The 14,276-nt window shown below is 41.5% G+C and overlaps 3 protein-coding genes across 4 annotated transcripts in view; all 3 read right to left on the bottom strand.

The window, feature by feature from the left end:
• clip1b (CAP-GLY domain containing linker protein 1b) overlaps nucleotides 1-5,779 on the bottom strand; it is a 31,796-nt gene extending 26,017 nt beyond the window's left edge. The window contains exons 1-5 of the mRNA XM_070850574.1: nucleotides 5,692-5,779; nucleotides 2,516-2,703; nucleotides 1,729-2,324; nucleotides 929-1,053; nucleotides 614-815 (exon numbers count right to left, since the gene is read on the bottom strand). Coding sequence (XP_070706675.1) covers nucleotides 614-815; nucleotides 929-1,053; nucleotides 1,729-2,324; nucleotides 2,516-2,606 — 1,014 coding nt within the window. The 5' untranslated portion in view covers nucleotides 2,607-2,703; nucleotides 5,692-5,779. The remainder of the gene's footprint in view (nucleotides 1-613; nucleotides 816-928; nucleotides 1,054-1,728; nucleotides 2,325-2,515; nucleotides 2,704-5,691) is intronic.
• A 187-nt stretch (nucleotides 5,780-5,966) lies between these two features.
• On the bottom strand, nucleotides 5,967-7,956 carry LOC139219021 (hydroxycarboxylic acid receptor 2-like). Its single transcript, XM_070850794.1, has one exon. The coding sequence runs from the start codon at nucleotides 7,777-7,779 to the stop codon at nucleotides 6,697-6,699; it is 1,083 nt and encodes a 360-aa protein (XP_070706895.1). The 5' UTR covers nucleotides 7,780-7,956; the 3' UTR covers nucleotides 5,967-6,696.
• Nucleotides 7,957-8,116: 160 nt separating this feature from the next.
• On the bottom strand, nucleotides 8,117-13,461 carry denr (density-regulated protein). 2 transcript variants are annotated; one of them, XR_011585689.1, is made up of 9 exons: nucleotides 13,323-13,461; nucleotides 12,585-12,691; nucleotides 11,932-11,951; nucleotides 11,736-11,821; nucleotides 10,298-10,389; nucleotides 9,679-9,795; nucleotides 9,439-9,578; nucleotides 8,325-8,431; nucleotides 8,117-8,231 (listed from the first exon to the last, which is right to left on the bottom strand). XR_011585689.1 is itself a non-coding variant. In XM_070850795.1 (8 exons), exons 2-8 carry the CDS (start codon nucleotides 12,679-12,681, stop codon nucleotides 8,387-8,389), a joined length of 597 nt encoding a protein of 198 aa, XP_070706896.1. In that variant the 5' UTR covers nucleotides 12,682-12,691; nucleotides 13,323-13,461; the 3' UTR covers nucleotides 8,257-8,386. The 2 variants fall into 2 exon arrangements, 1 of the variants encoding a protein (XP_070706896.1); XM_070850795.1 differs by lacking the exon at nucleotides 8,117-8,231 and having other exon boundaries at nucleotides 8,257-8,431.
• Nucleotides 13,462-14,276: the final 815 nt, after the last annotated feature.

Raw genomic sequence — 14,276 nt, 5'->3', positions numbered from 1 at the left:
TCATTTCATTCCAAACAAATAAAAATGGCTTGGATATGTTGATGCACAGCCATAAACAAAATGAGGCTCTAGTGTGCGACCGTCTCCTAGAAATAATGTTTATATACTAATAATTTATTCTGCTTACTGCATCTCAAGGGGAACAACAATTTAGTGGTACAATCTTAAAGATTTGGCTCTTAAAGTTTTGACTTTGGATCGCCCAAGTTATTAGAGTTCATCCTCAGGGGAACGTGAATGTGTGTAGTTGTTGAGATATTTGACTGTGTATCTTATTTATAATTGTCAGCAACTGTAAAACACCTCCAATAAAACATTTTAAAATTATATAATATATAGAAAACACATTATTCAGGTAATATTTTGATCATAAAGGTTCAGCAAAGCTGCTGGTTTAACAGCTACTTTAATTCAAAATGCAGATTAGAACAGGACAAGAGGGGAAAAGTCACTTCATGTTTGAGAGACAATTGAGATTCACTAATAGTCAACACTTGCAGATGAGTTAACAATCTATAAATACACAGCTTCAGCTGTGACTCACAGTCATTTAGATGGGCTGCGTGAACACAGAGCCCCGTAGTGTTGGATAACTGCACGCTGTGAGCCTTACCAGTCCTGCTCGGCTTGGTTTGCCACCGATGGAGGAGGCGGTGGAGCTGAGCGTGCTGATGGAGGAAGCACTCGGACTCCTATTGAGGCCGGACCTCCTCCGTGAGCTCTTGGCCTTGGTCGGTGTGGTGCAGGGGAAGCCTATACGTGTCACCTTGTGGACCGGGGCGAACAGACCGTACCTGGGCATGCACTGGAAGTATCTGGGAGGAAAACAGGTCACATCAACCGAAGCCTCAGAAGATTTAGGAACATCTCCTTATAGGTTACTGTATGATTGTGTTAAAACAGATATTTTACTTTCAGTGATGTTTACCTGGTCCCTGCTACGGCTCCATCATTCTTGCCAAGTGGTTCATCCAGCTCCACTCCACACCACTCTCCCTTGGCAAAGTCCGTCTCTCCCAGAAACCGCACGACTCCTGCCTTGGTGCCTCCAACCTGCACACACAAAGAGAATCAAACCCTGGAACTATGTGACTCTGATCAGACTCAAATGTATATCTTAGATTTAAATAGCAGTCAAATATTGTTGCCCCTGTGTCAAACATAAGGCCTGATTTTGTACATTAACAGCATATCTTCCAGTTTAAAACAATTTTCTTTTCCTGCAGAATCATTTTGGGTTTATATTAATGTGCACATATAAGAATATCACATCTATAGATAGATAGATAGATAGATAGATAGATAGATAGATAGATAGATAGATAGATAGATAGATAGATAGATAGATAGATAGATAGCCAACCTAAAAAGACATATCTTAAGGTTTCTTTTAATAATGTGCACAGAGGTGGAGTCTCTCAGATCCTCAGGAGGACTGATCCAGTGACCACAGTGACTAAAGGCTGACCCCCCCCCATAAGTTTAGTCATGGAGGTTTTTTGGCATCTAAATTCATGTCTCATCGTTCCCTCTTTATGTCTGTGACAGCACGGCGCTGCTCTGATAGACACCTGTTGTAATATTTTTGGGTCCCTAAAATGATAACGGACACGCCTGCTGATGTCCAACAGAGACTTCAGGCACTTTTGTGGCATCAAGAAATGACATCAGCTATGTGCTGCTCTGAAGCCAGCTCTTCGCGGTGGGTTCGGATGCTGAGCCTCTTACCAGCACACGGTCTATGAGCCTCAGCTCCCTCTTGTTCTTCTTCATTGATTCTGTGTCTGAGAGGTTGGACACCGACTCGCTGGATGTGAGCATGCGGTTAAGAGCAGCACTTGTCTTTATGCCGGTGCCTGGAGCTGAAGAAAGAAGAATGTTTTTACTGATATTCAAGCAGAGATCTGCCATGCTCTGTGTCGTTTCTCTGGTGGATGTGTTACCGGTTGCGGCAGGTCCAGCAGGTGTGGGCTCTGTTGTCGCAGAGCCTCCTTGTGCCGGGCTGGCCTGCCTCCCGTTCGCCTCCTTCTCCGGCAGTGCGGTCTTGGAAAGCTTTGAAGGCCTCGTGAATATCCCCTTCCCATCTTCGCACTGGAAGTACCGGACCCCTGCCACGGACCCGTCGTTCTTCCCGATAGGATCGTCCAGCACGATCCCCGCCCACTGCCCGGGAGCGAACTGTGTGCCCCCGATGAACTGCACGTAGCCAGGCTTGTTGCCATTGACCCAGACCTTGTCTCCGATCTGAAAGTCCGCACTTCCCTCCTGAGTGGGGGAGGTCACACTGCCAGAGGACTTCTCAGGAGGGACGGGCTTCGGAGTGCCTGCAATCACAATTATGTGTTATTAACCTCTATTCACTCAAGTCGGTTAAAGGCTGTTTTTTACCTAGAAAGCTTTTTATCAGTTTTAATTTTTTCACACACAAATGTTCTCTTGTCTTTTCCTGCTCAGGATTCTCCACTAACACCTCCTCCGATTAATTATTTAGTTAATTATCTCAGTTATTTCTTACCAGAGGACGGAGACGTCTTTGATGGCACCCCAGATGGACGGATTATCTTAGAGGGGGGTTTGAGCCCGCTGACCTTGCCTGATGTGCTCATGGCTCCGCGTGTGTCCGTGGGTAAGGGCGAGCCTGATCAAGGTGGAGGTCTCGGCCTTCCCCACCACCCCATAAAGTCCCAATGTGATGGAAAGGAGCTGGAAAACCAAGAAGTAGAAAGTAGCATAAAATGGAAATACTCAAGTACAAGTACAAGTCCATAGTAAATATGCTGAGTTATATTCCAGCATTGATTGTAGATGCACTGACAAGCTGAAACTCAGGGACGCTGGGAAGCAGAATAATGTGAATTTGGTTGTTTCTGTCCTTAGAAATGTCTCAAACGTCCCGAATGTGATGGTTCACTTTTCAGGCTAGCAAGCTGATCGTCATTAGGGCTGCGAATAACGATTATTTTCATCTTGGATTCATAGTTTCCTGACTAATTCATTGATGGTTTGGTGTATTTGGTGTATTTCCTAAAGCCCCTGTTTGTTTGAAAAAAAAAAAGTTAAATCAATCACTGAAACAGCTGCTGATTCTTCTTGTGTTGACAAACTAATTGATTATTAAAATCTACTTTGATTTAATGCAGTAAAACATGAAAGCTGCCAAGCCATCTATAGCCACGACAGTATCTAGCCCTGGTATAATGACACTCTGTACTACTGTATGTCACAGCCCACTGTTGACTGTCAAGCTATTTATTATCACCCAGGTAATAAATGTGACCGACTGACCCTGGATCATGTGCACAGCATCGCTCCAGTGCCGTAAAGACAAATGCCTTTTCCTTCGTGGCACTTTTCACATAAAGTGATGCTGATTTTCCACTTCAGACACCAAAATAAGACATTCCTCTCCCTTGTTTTTCTCTTCTGCAGGTCTTGTAGGTGTTGGGCAGCAGCCTGACCGACCACGCTGCCATTTTACTCATAAAGCAGACGATTCATTCTGAGCACAAATAGGCCAAGACAGACATTATTCTGTTTCTCACAGTGAAGGCGCCTTTCGAACTTGTCGTTTTCAGACCCAGCTGATGCCGACTGAAGTGACACGTTGTACCTAAAGCCTCAAAAGGCTCTATGCTGTACGCAGTCGTGCTCTCACAGGCCGCAGACTTTGATAAGCTTATATAAAATAGGTTAAGTTGTTCTTTAAATGAGAATTCTGGGTCCAAGTTTTACTAATTTTGCGTGTATAAATGACTATAGCAGGTACAAACAGTTTGGATTTGGGCCACTAGATCGCCTCAGCCGGCCGTCGTGAAACAGCCTGCAACATAATCCTTTGGGTCAACTAATCCGGACAAAGAAAATCCACTAAAAGTGATTATTTTTTGTCTGTGCTCTGTCTGTGCAAGGTAAAATTATTGTTTTTGTCAATGGAGTCTGTCAAAACACTTATTTTTTTACCTATTAGTCATTTAGACATCATAGTATCTAAAAATGGGCCCCAGATTTCAAAATACTTGAATAAACTCCTTTAAGAAACAGCATAGATGTTTAACTTTGTCTACACATCTACAGTAAAACATACTTACTAACTGAGAGAAGCTTGCAACTGCCCCATGTTTGCACATTTGTTTGGGAACACGGTGTATTAAACTACAAAGGCTGTAAGGTGCATACTGCTTTATTACCAAGTCGGTTTAACCAAATGATCACCGGTAGCAATAGTGGACTATAGCCCCATGTGGTGCCTCTACATTTAAGGCACAGAGCTGAACATTCGTCATCTTCAACGACTCCTCTTCCTGTTTCGATAAAACAAACGTTTCATCTGCTGCTTGATTGGAATATTTTTAACACATCTCTCAAGCCTCAAGTTGCAAATTTGTTTTCTATCTCTTTACTCATTTTGTCTAACACAAGACAAAAGGGTTATTTTTGTATGAAATGAGGACAAAAACATCTATTAGAGGGAAACACAACTAAGACTAACCACTGGTTTTTAACTTTAAAGATGATCTGAGGTGTTTTAAACTCTTTAATTCAACAGTGATATTGTTGGTTCTTCGAAAGTAGTTTTGTTTGTTGTGTAGGATACCTACAAGCCTAAATTCATATGCATCGCTACATATAATATGAACACTGATCTTGCATCGACTATCTAAGGTTCTCTGTTGTGTTAAAACACCATGCGGGTGGACAGTGGGTGCCTTATTACTCCCCAACAGTACATCAATTCATAACTTACATCATCCGAAGACACAAATAAGCAGATCTAGACCAGAAAATCTGATTAAGGATTCAAGAATCCCCACAAGGACGAGCATCAGGCGACCATGGCGAGGAAAAAAACCCTTTAACGGGAAGAAACCTTGGACAGAAGCAGTTAAACTGAGCTCCACCTCAGCAGCTACTTAAAATATCGATTACATGTCACTAATTATTAATAATGTAAAATAGTCTAACACCATGAAAGGGTGCATAGGAACACCACATGGAATCTGGTGATGGAGACTAAAAGCTCGAGCAGCCATCACAGTGCTGGAGGAAAATAACTGGACTAAAACTAGAATCAAAGCCTGTTTTGCTCTGATGTATTCTTACTGTGATCCAGTATGTTGTAGCTCAGGAGAAAAGGCGCATGTTTCCCGCTGATCCCACGCAGGTAACAGGTAACAGGTAACAGGACGAGCCCTGTCTGCTCCACCCCGCCCAGCCGGTGCTGCCAGACCACAACAACAAGCACACCTGCAGCTGTCAAACCTCATCCTGTGGCTCCACAGCCTCTTTCAACACCTGTTTATTTCTAAGAGCTTTACAGATATCGACCATAAACGCACCTGAGGAGCAGATGAGGAGGCTGGCCCGTGTTGTTGCTGTCTGGGATGGGCGTCTTTCCTACTCAACGCTGCGTCTCTGGAGCTCACACACACTTTGCCTCAACATTTAATCTCGCAGGTTTATATACTGTGGTGTTGACATGTTTCTGGGCGTCAAATCCGGGAGTTTAAACTTATTTTTTAAGTCGTATTTGGTGTTTTGGTCCCTGTTGGAATGCGCTCCAAAGCTAGCTAGCTTAAGATTAGCAACACAACATTAACTGGGGTTGATAGAAGACATTTACCGGCCGGCTGAGGTGATATTAAAGCAGAATAAAAGCAGAGAAGTGTGGTAAAAGTTTCTATGGATGCTTACTTTGTCTCTTTTGGTGAAATAAGTCTCAGTAAAGGATGCCGTGGGTACCTTTCACCGTTACATGTTTTTCCATCGTCTTTCCCTGCCGAGCCCAGCCTGACGTCACCATGGGAACTAACGCTGCCTTCACGGGACCAAACGTAAGCTCGTATATTAGAGCTCCGAAGCGTTCAAAGCCCGATTTCTCCAGTCGGAAAAAGAAAAAAAAAAAAACAAGCAGAAAAGAATAAAAGGGCACAAACGCAACATTTTAGTGGCTAGTCATCCTAATGTTTAATTGGTTCATTCAAAACAATGTGTGACAGGAAACACAGGCTGGAAAATTAAATGTGCATTAATATATGCACAATGTCAAAAAAAGAGAACAGAAAAAAATACATTGCTTTTGTAGTACTAGTTTAAATGACCTGCAGCTTCCCTACCTCCTTGATACAGGTATTACAAAAAGAAAAAAGTGAAGACACTCTGCAGTGAATGTGTGATTTGAGAGTTTCCTGACAGCATTAAGTTCCCTAAACGCCCCTCTGCTTGTTCTACTGATTTGTACTGTAAATATTATTTCACTGGGAGGCAGACCATCAGTGATTGATGCAGACAGTGGACGTATCTGACAATTGTATATAATTGTATATCAACTACCTTAGCAAGAAAAAGTGGATTCACTCATAACATTACTTGTTAGACAGAAATTGTTACCTTTACAAGCATTTGCAGTGCATATTCGACGAGGCTGCCTTGCAATTGAAGAACATTTTTCACTGTAAATGGCTCATTATTACTTTAAACATTGCAAGCACACTTTGTTATACATGTATACAGCACTAAGCTGCTAGGTATGGGCCATTTTATTGTTCACAATCACAGTAAAACCTCTTCTACATTAAAGTTGTAATCTACAATAAACAGCTATCAATAGTCAGGTGTTTAATATAAATTATGCATTCAGGTAATAACTTTACATTTGTTAAACTGCAAAGTAAGCAGGGAGCACAACAGCACCTGGCTTTACAGCTGTCCAACAGTGGAAACATTGTTCTCTGATGAACACATCTGATCGTTGTTCCTTCTCAGCAGCTTATTCAGGAGCCTCCTGAAGGTGCCGCTGAAGGCCGGGCTCGAGAAATAATACACAACAGGGTTGAGGACGCTGTTGAAGTATGTGAAACACACCGATGTGTAGAACGCCAGGTTGGCCTCTTCGAAGTACTTGCATTCGTGGTGCCATACCTTGAGGATCCACACAGCAATGCGTGATATAGTGCTGGGAAAGAAGCAGACGATGAAGATCAGAGCCACGGCCAAGACAAACTGAACGGCCCGTTTGATTTTCCCCGTTTTGTCCACAGTCCTGTTTCTCAGCTGCCAGGTAATTCTGATTGTGCAGAAAGCGACGATGGCGGTGGGCAGGAAAAATTGCGTGACATAGAAAGTGTTGTGCCAGGTGGAGAGGGGACTGAAGCCCATGCAGATGTTGAAGCTCTCACACTGCGTGCGGTTGTTGTTGTAGAAGAAGTGCTCATCAGCAAGAAGATATCCGGTAGCGAGAAAAATGAGACCCCAGAGGCCGAGGGAGACCCAGAGAGCATAGCCCAGGCCCATCCGGTTGATCCGGTTCAGTGGGTGGACGATCTTGAAGTAACGGTCCACGGCCACGGCGGTGAGGAAGAAGATCCCCGCTGCACGGTTAGCGGCCAGCAGAAAGAGCAGGATGCGGCACAGAGTGTCGCCGTACAGCCAGTTCTTCCCACGCCTGTAGTAGTCCGCCCTGAAAGGTAGGCAGAACAGCACAATGGAGTCGGCCACAGCCAGGTGAGTCAGGTACACGGAGTTGGGCTTCCATGTGTCCATGTAGAAGATGAACATCCCCAGGGCGACGAAGTTCCCCATCAGCCCAAACATGAACTCCAAGATCAGTATGGGAGGCAAAACCCGGTCCAGGACGGGAGCCGCGAAGGCGCAGCACTCGTGTGGGAGAGTCAGATTCATCCTTTCAACGCAGCGCCGCGCGGAGCTGCTGCTCTGTGCAGAGTCAACACAGATATGCTGTACCAGGTGACTTCTTTGGTAGGGAATCATGTTTGCGCTCATGCAAACGATTCGCGGACAAACATGCTAATTTCTAAGTGGAGCGAACATCTGTGCACGGTGCGTTATCTTTGGGGAAGTAGTATTGACCCAGAGGAGCATGGAAACAACTGTAAATGTTAGCTGTCTGGGGAGTGTGGCCTCATTATAAAACTATTATGCAGCAGAATAGGGTTTACACATAGGGACTGAGTGGGATGCCAGAAAAACAAGTAACCTGCGGCCATTTGCGTGACTCAGATAAAGCAGCAAATCATAACCCTGAACAAGAAATCTTTTTTAATGCTTCTGAAAAATAGACACACCCGTTGGGGGGGAGAAAAACTTGGAAAGACGTGAGTTTACAGGCGAAGGAGACTGAAATTTATTAGCCTACAGTTTGCTTGAGTGAAGAACATTTGGGAGGGATTCAGGTCATACCACACCTTTGGCAAACGAGAGAAAGCAGCTAGTAACTAAAAAAAAAAAAGAAAAGCCAAGTGAGTGGCCAAGTCCACAGCTCTTTATGAACAGTAAATAAAATAGGTATAAAATGACTTAATGTGTACATTTGGCCAGGTTGTCGCTGTTTCAGGTCACATCCGTTTCAGTAAAAGTGCATATTTGGTCTTCACTTCTTCACTTCACCCAGATCATCAATGCTGTCATCATCCACCTACAACACAGAGACACAGACGCCAAACTCATGATTGAACTCAAATGTTTCAGCTCCACTCGTGGCTCATCAGGCACTTTCATTTTAAATAACAAATATATAGGAAGCTCGAGAAAATCAGATATTGATTAAAGGGATCTCTCTCTTCTAAACTACAGCGAAAGTCTTCCTGAACTCCTGAGACTGTTGGTGCTGCTACCTGACTTTCTTCTTGCCGTCTCTATAATTTATCTATTTAACTTAGTCTTTTTAAGCATTATTATTTGGTTATACTCAGACTTATACCCATTTTCTAATATGTACTTGCCAATCTGCACTGTAACATCTAATGAAAAAAGAGATTGGGGGGAAAAAAATTCTCCTTTTCTGTATTCTGTAAATATCTATTTTGTATGTCTAGATTTTATATTTATGTTTCTTATGCACCTATATACCGAGGCAAATTCCTTCTCATGTGGAAAAAAAAAAAAGTTGGCAATAAACCTGATTTTGATAAAAGCAATAATGAAAATTCACAGATAAAATTAAAGTAAAAGCACAGTAGAATCTTTCAGGAGGTTTTAGGTCTGTTTCCAAAATTAAAGTGCAAGAGCTCAACCACAGAAAACAGAAATCATTTCAACCTGGTGTTAAAAATGACTACATTTGGTGCACATCTATGGTTCTCTGGCCCAAACACTCAGTACAGCACCAAGTATGGATTAATCCGCCACTGAAAATAGTCCCAAACAAATGCACTATTTCCTCCTGTTTGTGTAATATAAAAAAAAAAAACTAGCATGAACAGCTGTGTTAGATAATTACTGAGCCTTTTTTTAAACATGAAACTACATAATTATGAGCTTTTTCTTAATAGATACATCCTCAGTAAGAACCAATGGGATCGGAGCGGAGAGCCGCAGACAGGAAGTCAGAAAGTGTTGAGAGACGCACCAACGTGTTAAAATCATGAGCTAAGGCCGTTACAGACACACACACACACGTATCTATGAAATCAGACAGCTCACCTCAGGCCACTTCTCTTGAATGACGTCAATTATGTCATCTGTAAAATCTCCCTGAATGATTATTTCATCTTCTGCTGTAACTGAAGCACCACAAGAGAATTTCTGGGCAAAGAATCGCTGAGCCTCTTTTAGTTCAATGTCTGCAAGAGTCGACACAGAGAGGCGAGTTAAGAATCGAGCATTCAGACGAACAGAATGAAGCAACGTCATGAATAATAACGAGAAAAATAAATCTCTTACCAAATGTTGCCAGGCCACACACCCGTGTGACGTATTTTTTCTTGGCTCTTGGGATCTTTGCTATCGTAACTTTCTGAGGCACAGTCTTCTTTTTCTGTTTGATCTGGCCTCTTCCACCTTAAAGTAAAAAACAAACCAGAAGAAAGTCTTTCAAACCTCTTAAACTTATAGTGTTAAAAGGACAACTTGTGTCATTTTAAACCTTGACCCTATTTTTAAATGACAGGTAGGGACAAAAGGTTTTGAAATTGGTCCAGCAGATCGACTGAAACAGGTTACAGAGACCTGGAAGATCCTTTTGGTTTAACCACAAACAGCCGTTATATCGCTCTCTGAACACACACCAGACTACATTCACTAAAACAGGGATTTTATCTCACTGAATACAGGAGTTGCTGATCTACTGTTGCCCTGATCAGTTACCCTGTCACCAAATCAAGCAGGACTGAAATCTTAAGGATTACAACTTTAAAAAGGCAGATTTATTATGATCTCTTTTTCTGACACCTAAATATATAAATATTTATATGAACATCTTATAATACCTTTACCTGTAAACTTATATAAGCATGTGAAAAATGGATTCTTAAAAAAAAAAACCTAATATGTGTCAGCATACCTCTCTTCTGTTTCTTTTTCTCCTCCTCCTCGCCTGCAGGGGGAGCTTCTCCAGTGCCGGTTTCCGGCTTGGGTGCATTTGCTACCGGGCCAGTTGGACAGAAGGACAATAGGAAAACATTAAAACCAATCGGGCAACAAAACCCCTTACCTTTGGGATGACTTCTATATGTGCATACCTGGACATTTGTATTAACGGGCTGATCAGTGTGTGTCCATTACAGTGTTTTTCCTTTAAGTGTGACATAATTACAGACCTCTAGACCATTCCTACTGTACTGTCATCACCTTTACAGCTCTCTGCTCTCAGAAGTGCACATTAGTTTTGTGGTTAGATGTTTAATAATATATACGTGTGGTTCTAATTAACCTTCCCTGTTTGTTTGGTGTAAAATCTGTCACATCTTTCTGGCTTTTTATGGTCCTTCAACTCGGCCATTTTACCCTGTAATTTGAGCCGAACACGACAGCCTCTTACTCTTTGCCGTTACAGTTCGGCTAAATCGCTTAAGCGAACATCACAAAGCTAAAACAAGCTGAAAAACATACTTTCTTCACTCATTCAAAACCAAATATTCACATTATTTTTAGACCTCTTAAACCCCACTGACCTACAGGTGGGTCAGTCATTACAAACTCATGCTGTGCAGCAAGACACAAATCCACAATCCAACGTTTCCAAAGATACCAAAAGTTGAATTTTGGGGTAATATGTGTAAAATGGTGCACAAGACATCTGGGACATTTGTATTTGATGGAATGCTGCAATCATAATAAAACACAGTGACTTGAGTTTAAATGGAGAGCTGGAAGAAGGTTATACTGAGTATAATAATGTATATAATAATCTAATAGTGTCAGAAACCTTACAGCTACTTAAGGGGGGAAGGAAAACAAGCACTTTAAGAGGTAAATACACATCACAGTATGGATACAACAATGAAAACTTGTAGCGGTTTGTGGCTACTGAGCTGAGGTGCCAGTCAGAGTCTCGGTCTGAAAAAAATGTTTAAATTTACCACCGGGATACAGACGCAGTGACGGTCTGGCAAAACGGCGGACTTTTCCACTCGCTGGTGTGTGTGATGGGATGCAAGTACATGCCATTAACACCTGCATGTGTCCATAAAGGCACTGATCACAAGTGACAATATGACTTCCGGTGGTTTTAGAAGATAGTTGCACCAAAAATAATTGCGACAGAGAAAACATTAGTGGATTTGACGACCCGACAAGCAGCGTAAGCAGTCATAGTCCATTTAACTTTCATTAGAAGTTTCTGTCACTTCAATGCAGTGAAGCTCATAAGACCAGGAAGATCCAAAAACCTGCTCCATTTATTAAATCTATGCTGCTCAGCTCTTTTCTTAAGCCACAAATGTTCAGAGTACAGAATGTACACTTTGGGGAAATTGAAGAAACATCTTTAATGACACTCACCTACAGTCATCCTGGCAAACACATCTGGGAAGTTCTTCTCAAGCCAATGCCTACATTTGGCCGGCTCAGGCATGTACTCACAGTACTGCAGACACAACAGTGCGAATTCAGTTATACGTGTAAGAAAAGCCCAAAAAAAGCTTTGGTGAACTGGGGTCACAGTATACAGAACATTTCTTTGACAATTAAACTTACCTCCGTAGGCAGGGAGCACACTGTGGAGAAGAAAACAGATAAAAACATCACATTTTGAGAAGATGCACATCAACAGCTGCAGTTACATGGACAATAACGGTTCAGTTCAATTTTAATTAACTGTTTACAAGGACGCTAAATAATAAAGTTTGAAGGCCCCAAAGCATTTAATCAAACTGTAACCTTTATGGCATGTGAAAAGTGGTTCTACCCACTGTGAAGCATCTAATCTGCAGGAAATATAAGAGATGATATTGTTTTACATGGTCATTAGCTGCTAATATTATTCTATTGAGTGGCTCATCAAAAAGGTTTTCAACCCAATTGAAACTTCGGATCGGTCCAGTCTCTTCTGACTGAGGCGGAAACATGATGCATTATTAGTTGTGCATTATTTTCCCACTAGATTATTAGTGGAATACTGGGCTAACACAGCTATCTTGGATCTCAGGCTCTCTCCATCAATGCTCTTATTGATATGCAGAGAAAAGAGAAACACAAGTTAAAGCATAAAAAAGAATTTAAGACATAAAAACATAATATAGCACAGACGTTAATACACAGGGTAAAGCCTATATACAGAATATAATATATAACAGTGTGGTGAAACAACAGTAAAGATGCAACACTGAGTGAAATGTGATGTACTTTACCTCCACAGTAAAGTACTTTCAGTGGGTACTTTGAATCAGGGTCTGCATGCTCTGGTTTACTCTCTGAAGAACCAGATTCCATCTCAGTAGTAGCCATCACAAATTATCTAGACAAAAGACAGATAAACTGATAAATATTTCATGCACAGGGCGCATGAGACTGTGATAAGATGTCTTCAGATTGGTGATAATCAGATATTATCAGTGAGGGCATGTGTGAACAAGGCTCCTGCCAGTATTTCATCATCTTAGCCTGCCCGGCTAACATATCCGTTAAGCATGAGCAGCAGCTAGCTTACACCATGACACAGACTTACATGAACTGAAATAGCTCTCAAGTCTTTCTCGGGGGGGCTAATTTAACGCACAACTGCAGCAAACCAATTAATAACTTAGTTAATCTGGATAGCATCAGAATTAGCTTTAGCTTGCTAACACATGCGGCTGTTTTACAATGGGTGCGCTAATAAAATAAACCGTTTGGCTGCAGTACTTGGTGTAATGCTACGGCTTATAAAAGACGCCATCATTGTAAAGACAAGCCGTTACTCGCACTAATAACGTCCCCGTAATTAGTTTCAGTGGTTTCATTCATCAGATAACGTTGACTCACCCAGCTGTCACCGTCTTTAGCTTAGCATGCTACATAAGCTAGCTAACGCACTGCTAGCTGAACAGGCTCTGATGCTGAATAACTGAATAAAGAGAGAAGAAGAAAGTGTTGACGAGTTTACGTACCCCGTAAAATACGCTATTAAAACTGCTGTCTGCTTAGTAGAGCCGCTCGCATTATTGGCGTTAGTTTGACTTTCAGAAAATCATTCTTATTGACTGAGGTTGTAGTTAGCGCACTTTGAGCACGCCTGGCAAGCGCTTCTTGTTTTAGTTGTTTTAGTGGGCGAGGTGTGGCAGCAGCGCCCCCAGCGGCCGGAGGACGAACACACAACTGCAGGCTGAACACATTTACACATTATCAACCCAAATAAATCAAGTTTAAAGTTTTAAACTGAGTGTTTCCAACCAGTGAAGTGTTAATACAATGGTCCTGGAATTTAAACTTATGATTGTGTGTGTTTTTTCTTATTTTAAACTACTGATGTACAGGTTTTGTTCAAAGTTTCAATTAGAAAACTGTTAGAGTGATAGCAAAGATGATTTTCTGGTTAATAAAAATTTTATATATACAAATCATAGTAATCGAGAAACGACTGGGCAATTAATTGAAAAAGCATGTAAAGAACTGTCTATTTGACACCCTATTTATTCAGCAGGTGCAAGGTAAAATGACAAACATTACTATTGTTATCTTGCTGCAAATAAGCGAGTGAGAAATGGGTGAAACTTTTCATTCCTGCATGTATTTACAACGAAAACTAGAAATTCCTGCACATTTAAATATTCGTGTGGTTCAAATTATAACCATTATTACATGCATTTTAAATTTCAATTGAGTGTTAAATGGGCCAAAGACATATTTTGTATTTTCAGTTTTATTTTCCAAGAATTATGACAATAAAAACAGATGTTTGTACTTTCAGCCTATTGTGCTTTTCAAAACAGCATGCCTTTGTTTTTCCTACTTTTATTTTGAAAGTCTCAGCGTGTATTCTTCCTGGGCTGAGTATTTCAAGGATGAGTCACATTATAAGGAAGTTATAAATTAATTAGGCTAACTTTTACCTCAACAAAACA

Source organism: Pempheris klunzingeri, chromosome 19 (assembly GCF_042242105.1).
Source record: "Pempheris klunzingeri isolate RE-2024b chromosome 19, fPemKlu1.hap1, whole genome shotgun sequence".
Lineage (NCBI taxonomy): Eukaryota > Metazoa > Chordata > Actinopteri > Acropomatiformes > Pempheridae > Pempheris > Pempheris klunzingeri.
The sequence above is the reverse complement of the archived record's forward strand: the minus strand, read 5'-3'. Positions and strand labels throughout refer to the sequence as shown.

Excerpts from the sequence above, each read along its gene's own strand:
- LOC139219021 (XM_070850794.1), bottom strand. The coding sequence starts at position 7,779 with ATGAGCGCAAACATGATTCCCTACCAAAGAAGTCACCTGGTACAGCAT.
- denr (XM_070850795.1), bottom strand. The coding sequence starts at position 12,681 with ATGGCTACTACTGAGATGGAATCTGGTTCTTCAGAGAGTAAACCAGAG. Across the intron at positions 11,822-11,931 it reads TGTGCTCCCTGCCTACGGAG|TACTGTGAGTACATGCCTGA; the intron begins GTAAGTTTAATT and ends TTGTGTCTGCAG. Across the intron at positions 8,432-9,438 it reads TTCAAGAGAAGTGGCCTGAG|GTGGATGATGACAGCATTGA; the intron begins GTGAGCTGTCTG and ends TCTGTGTTGTAG.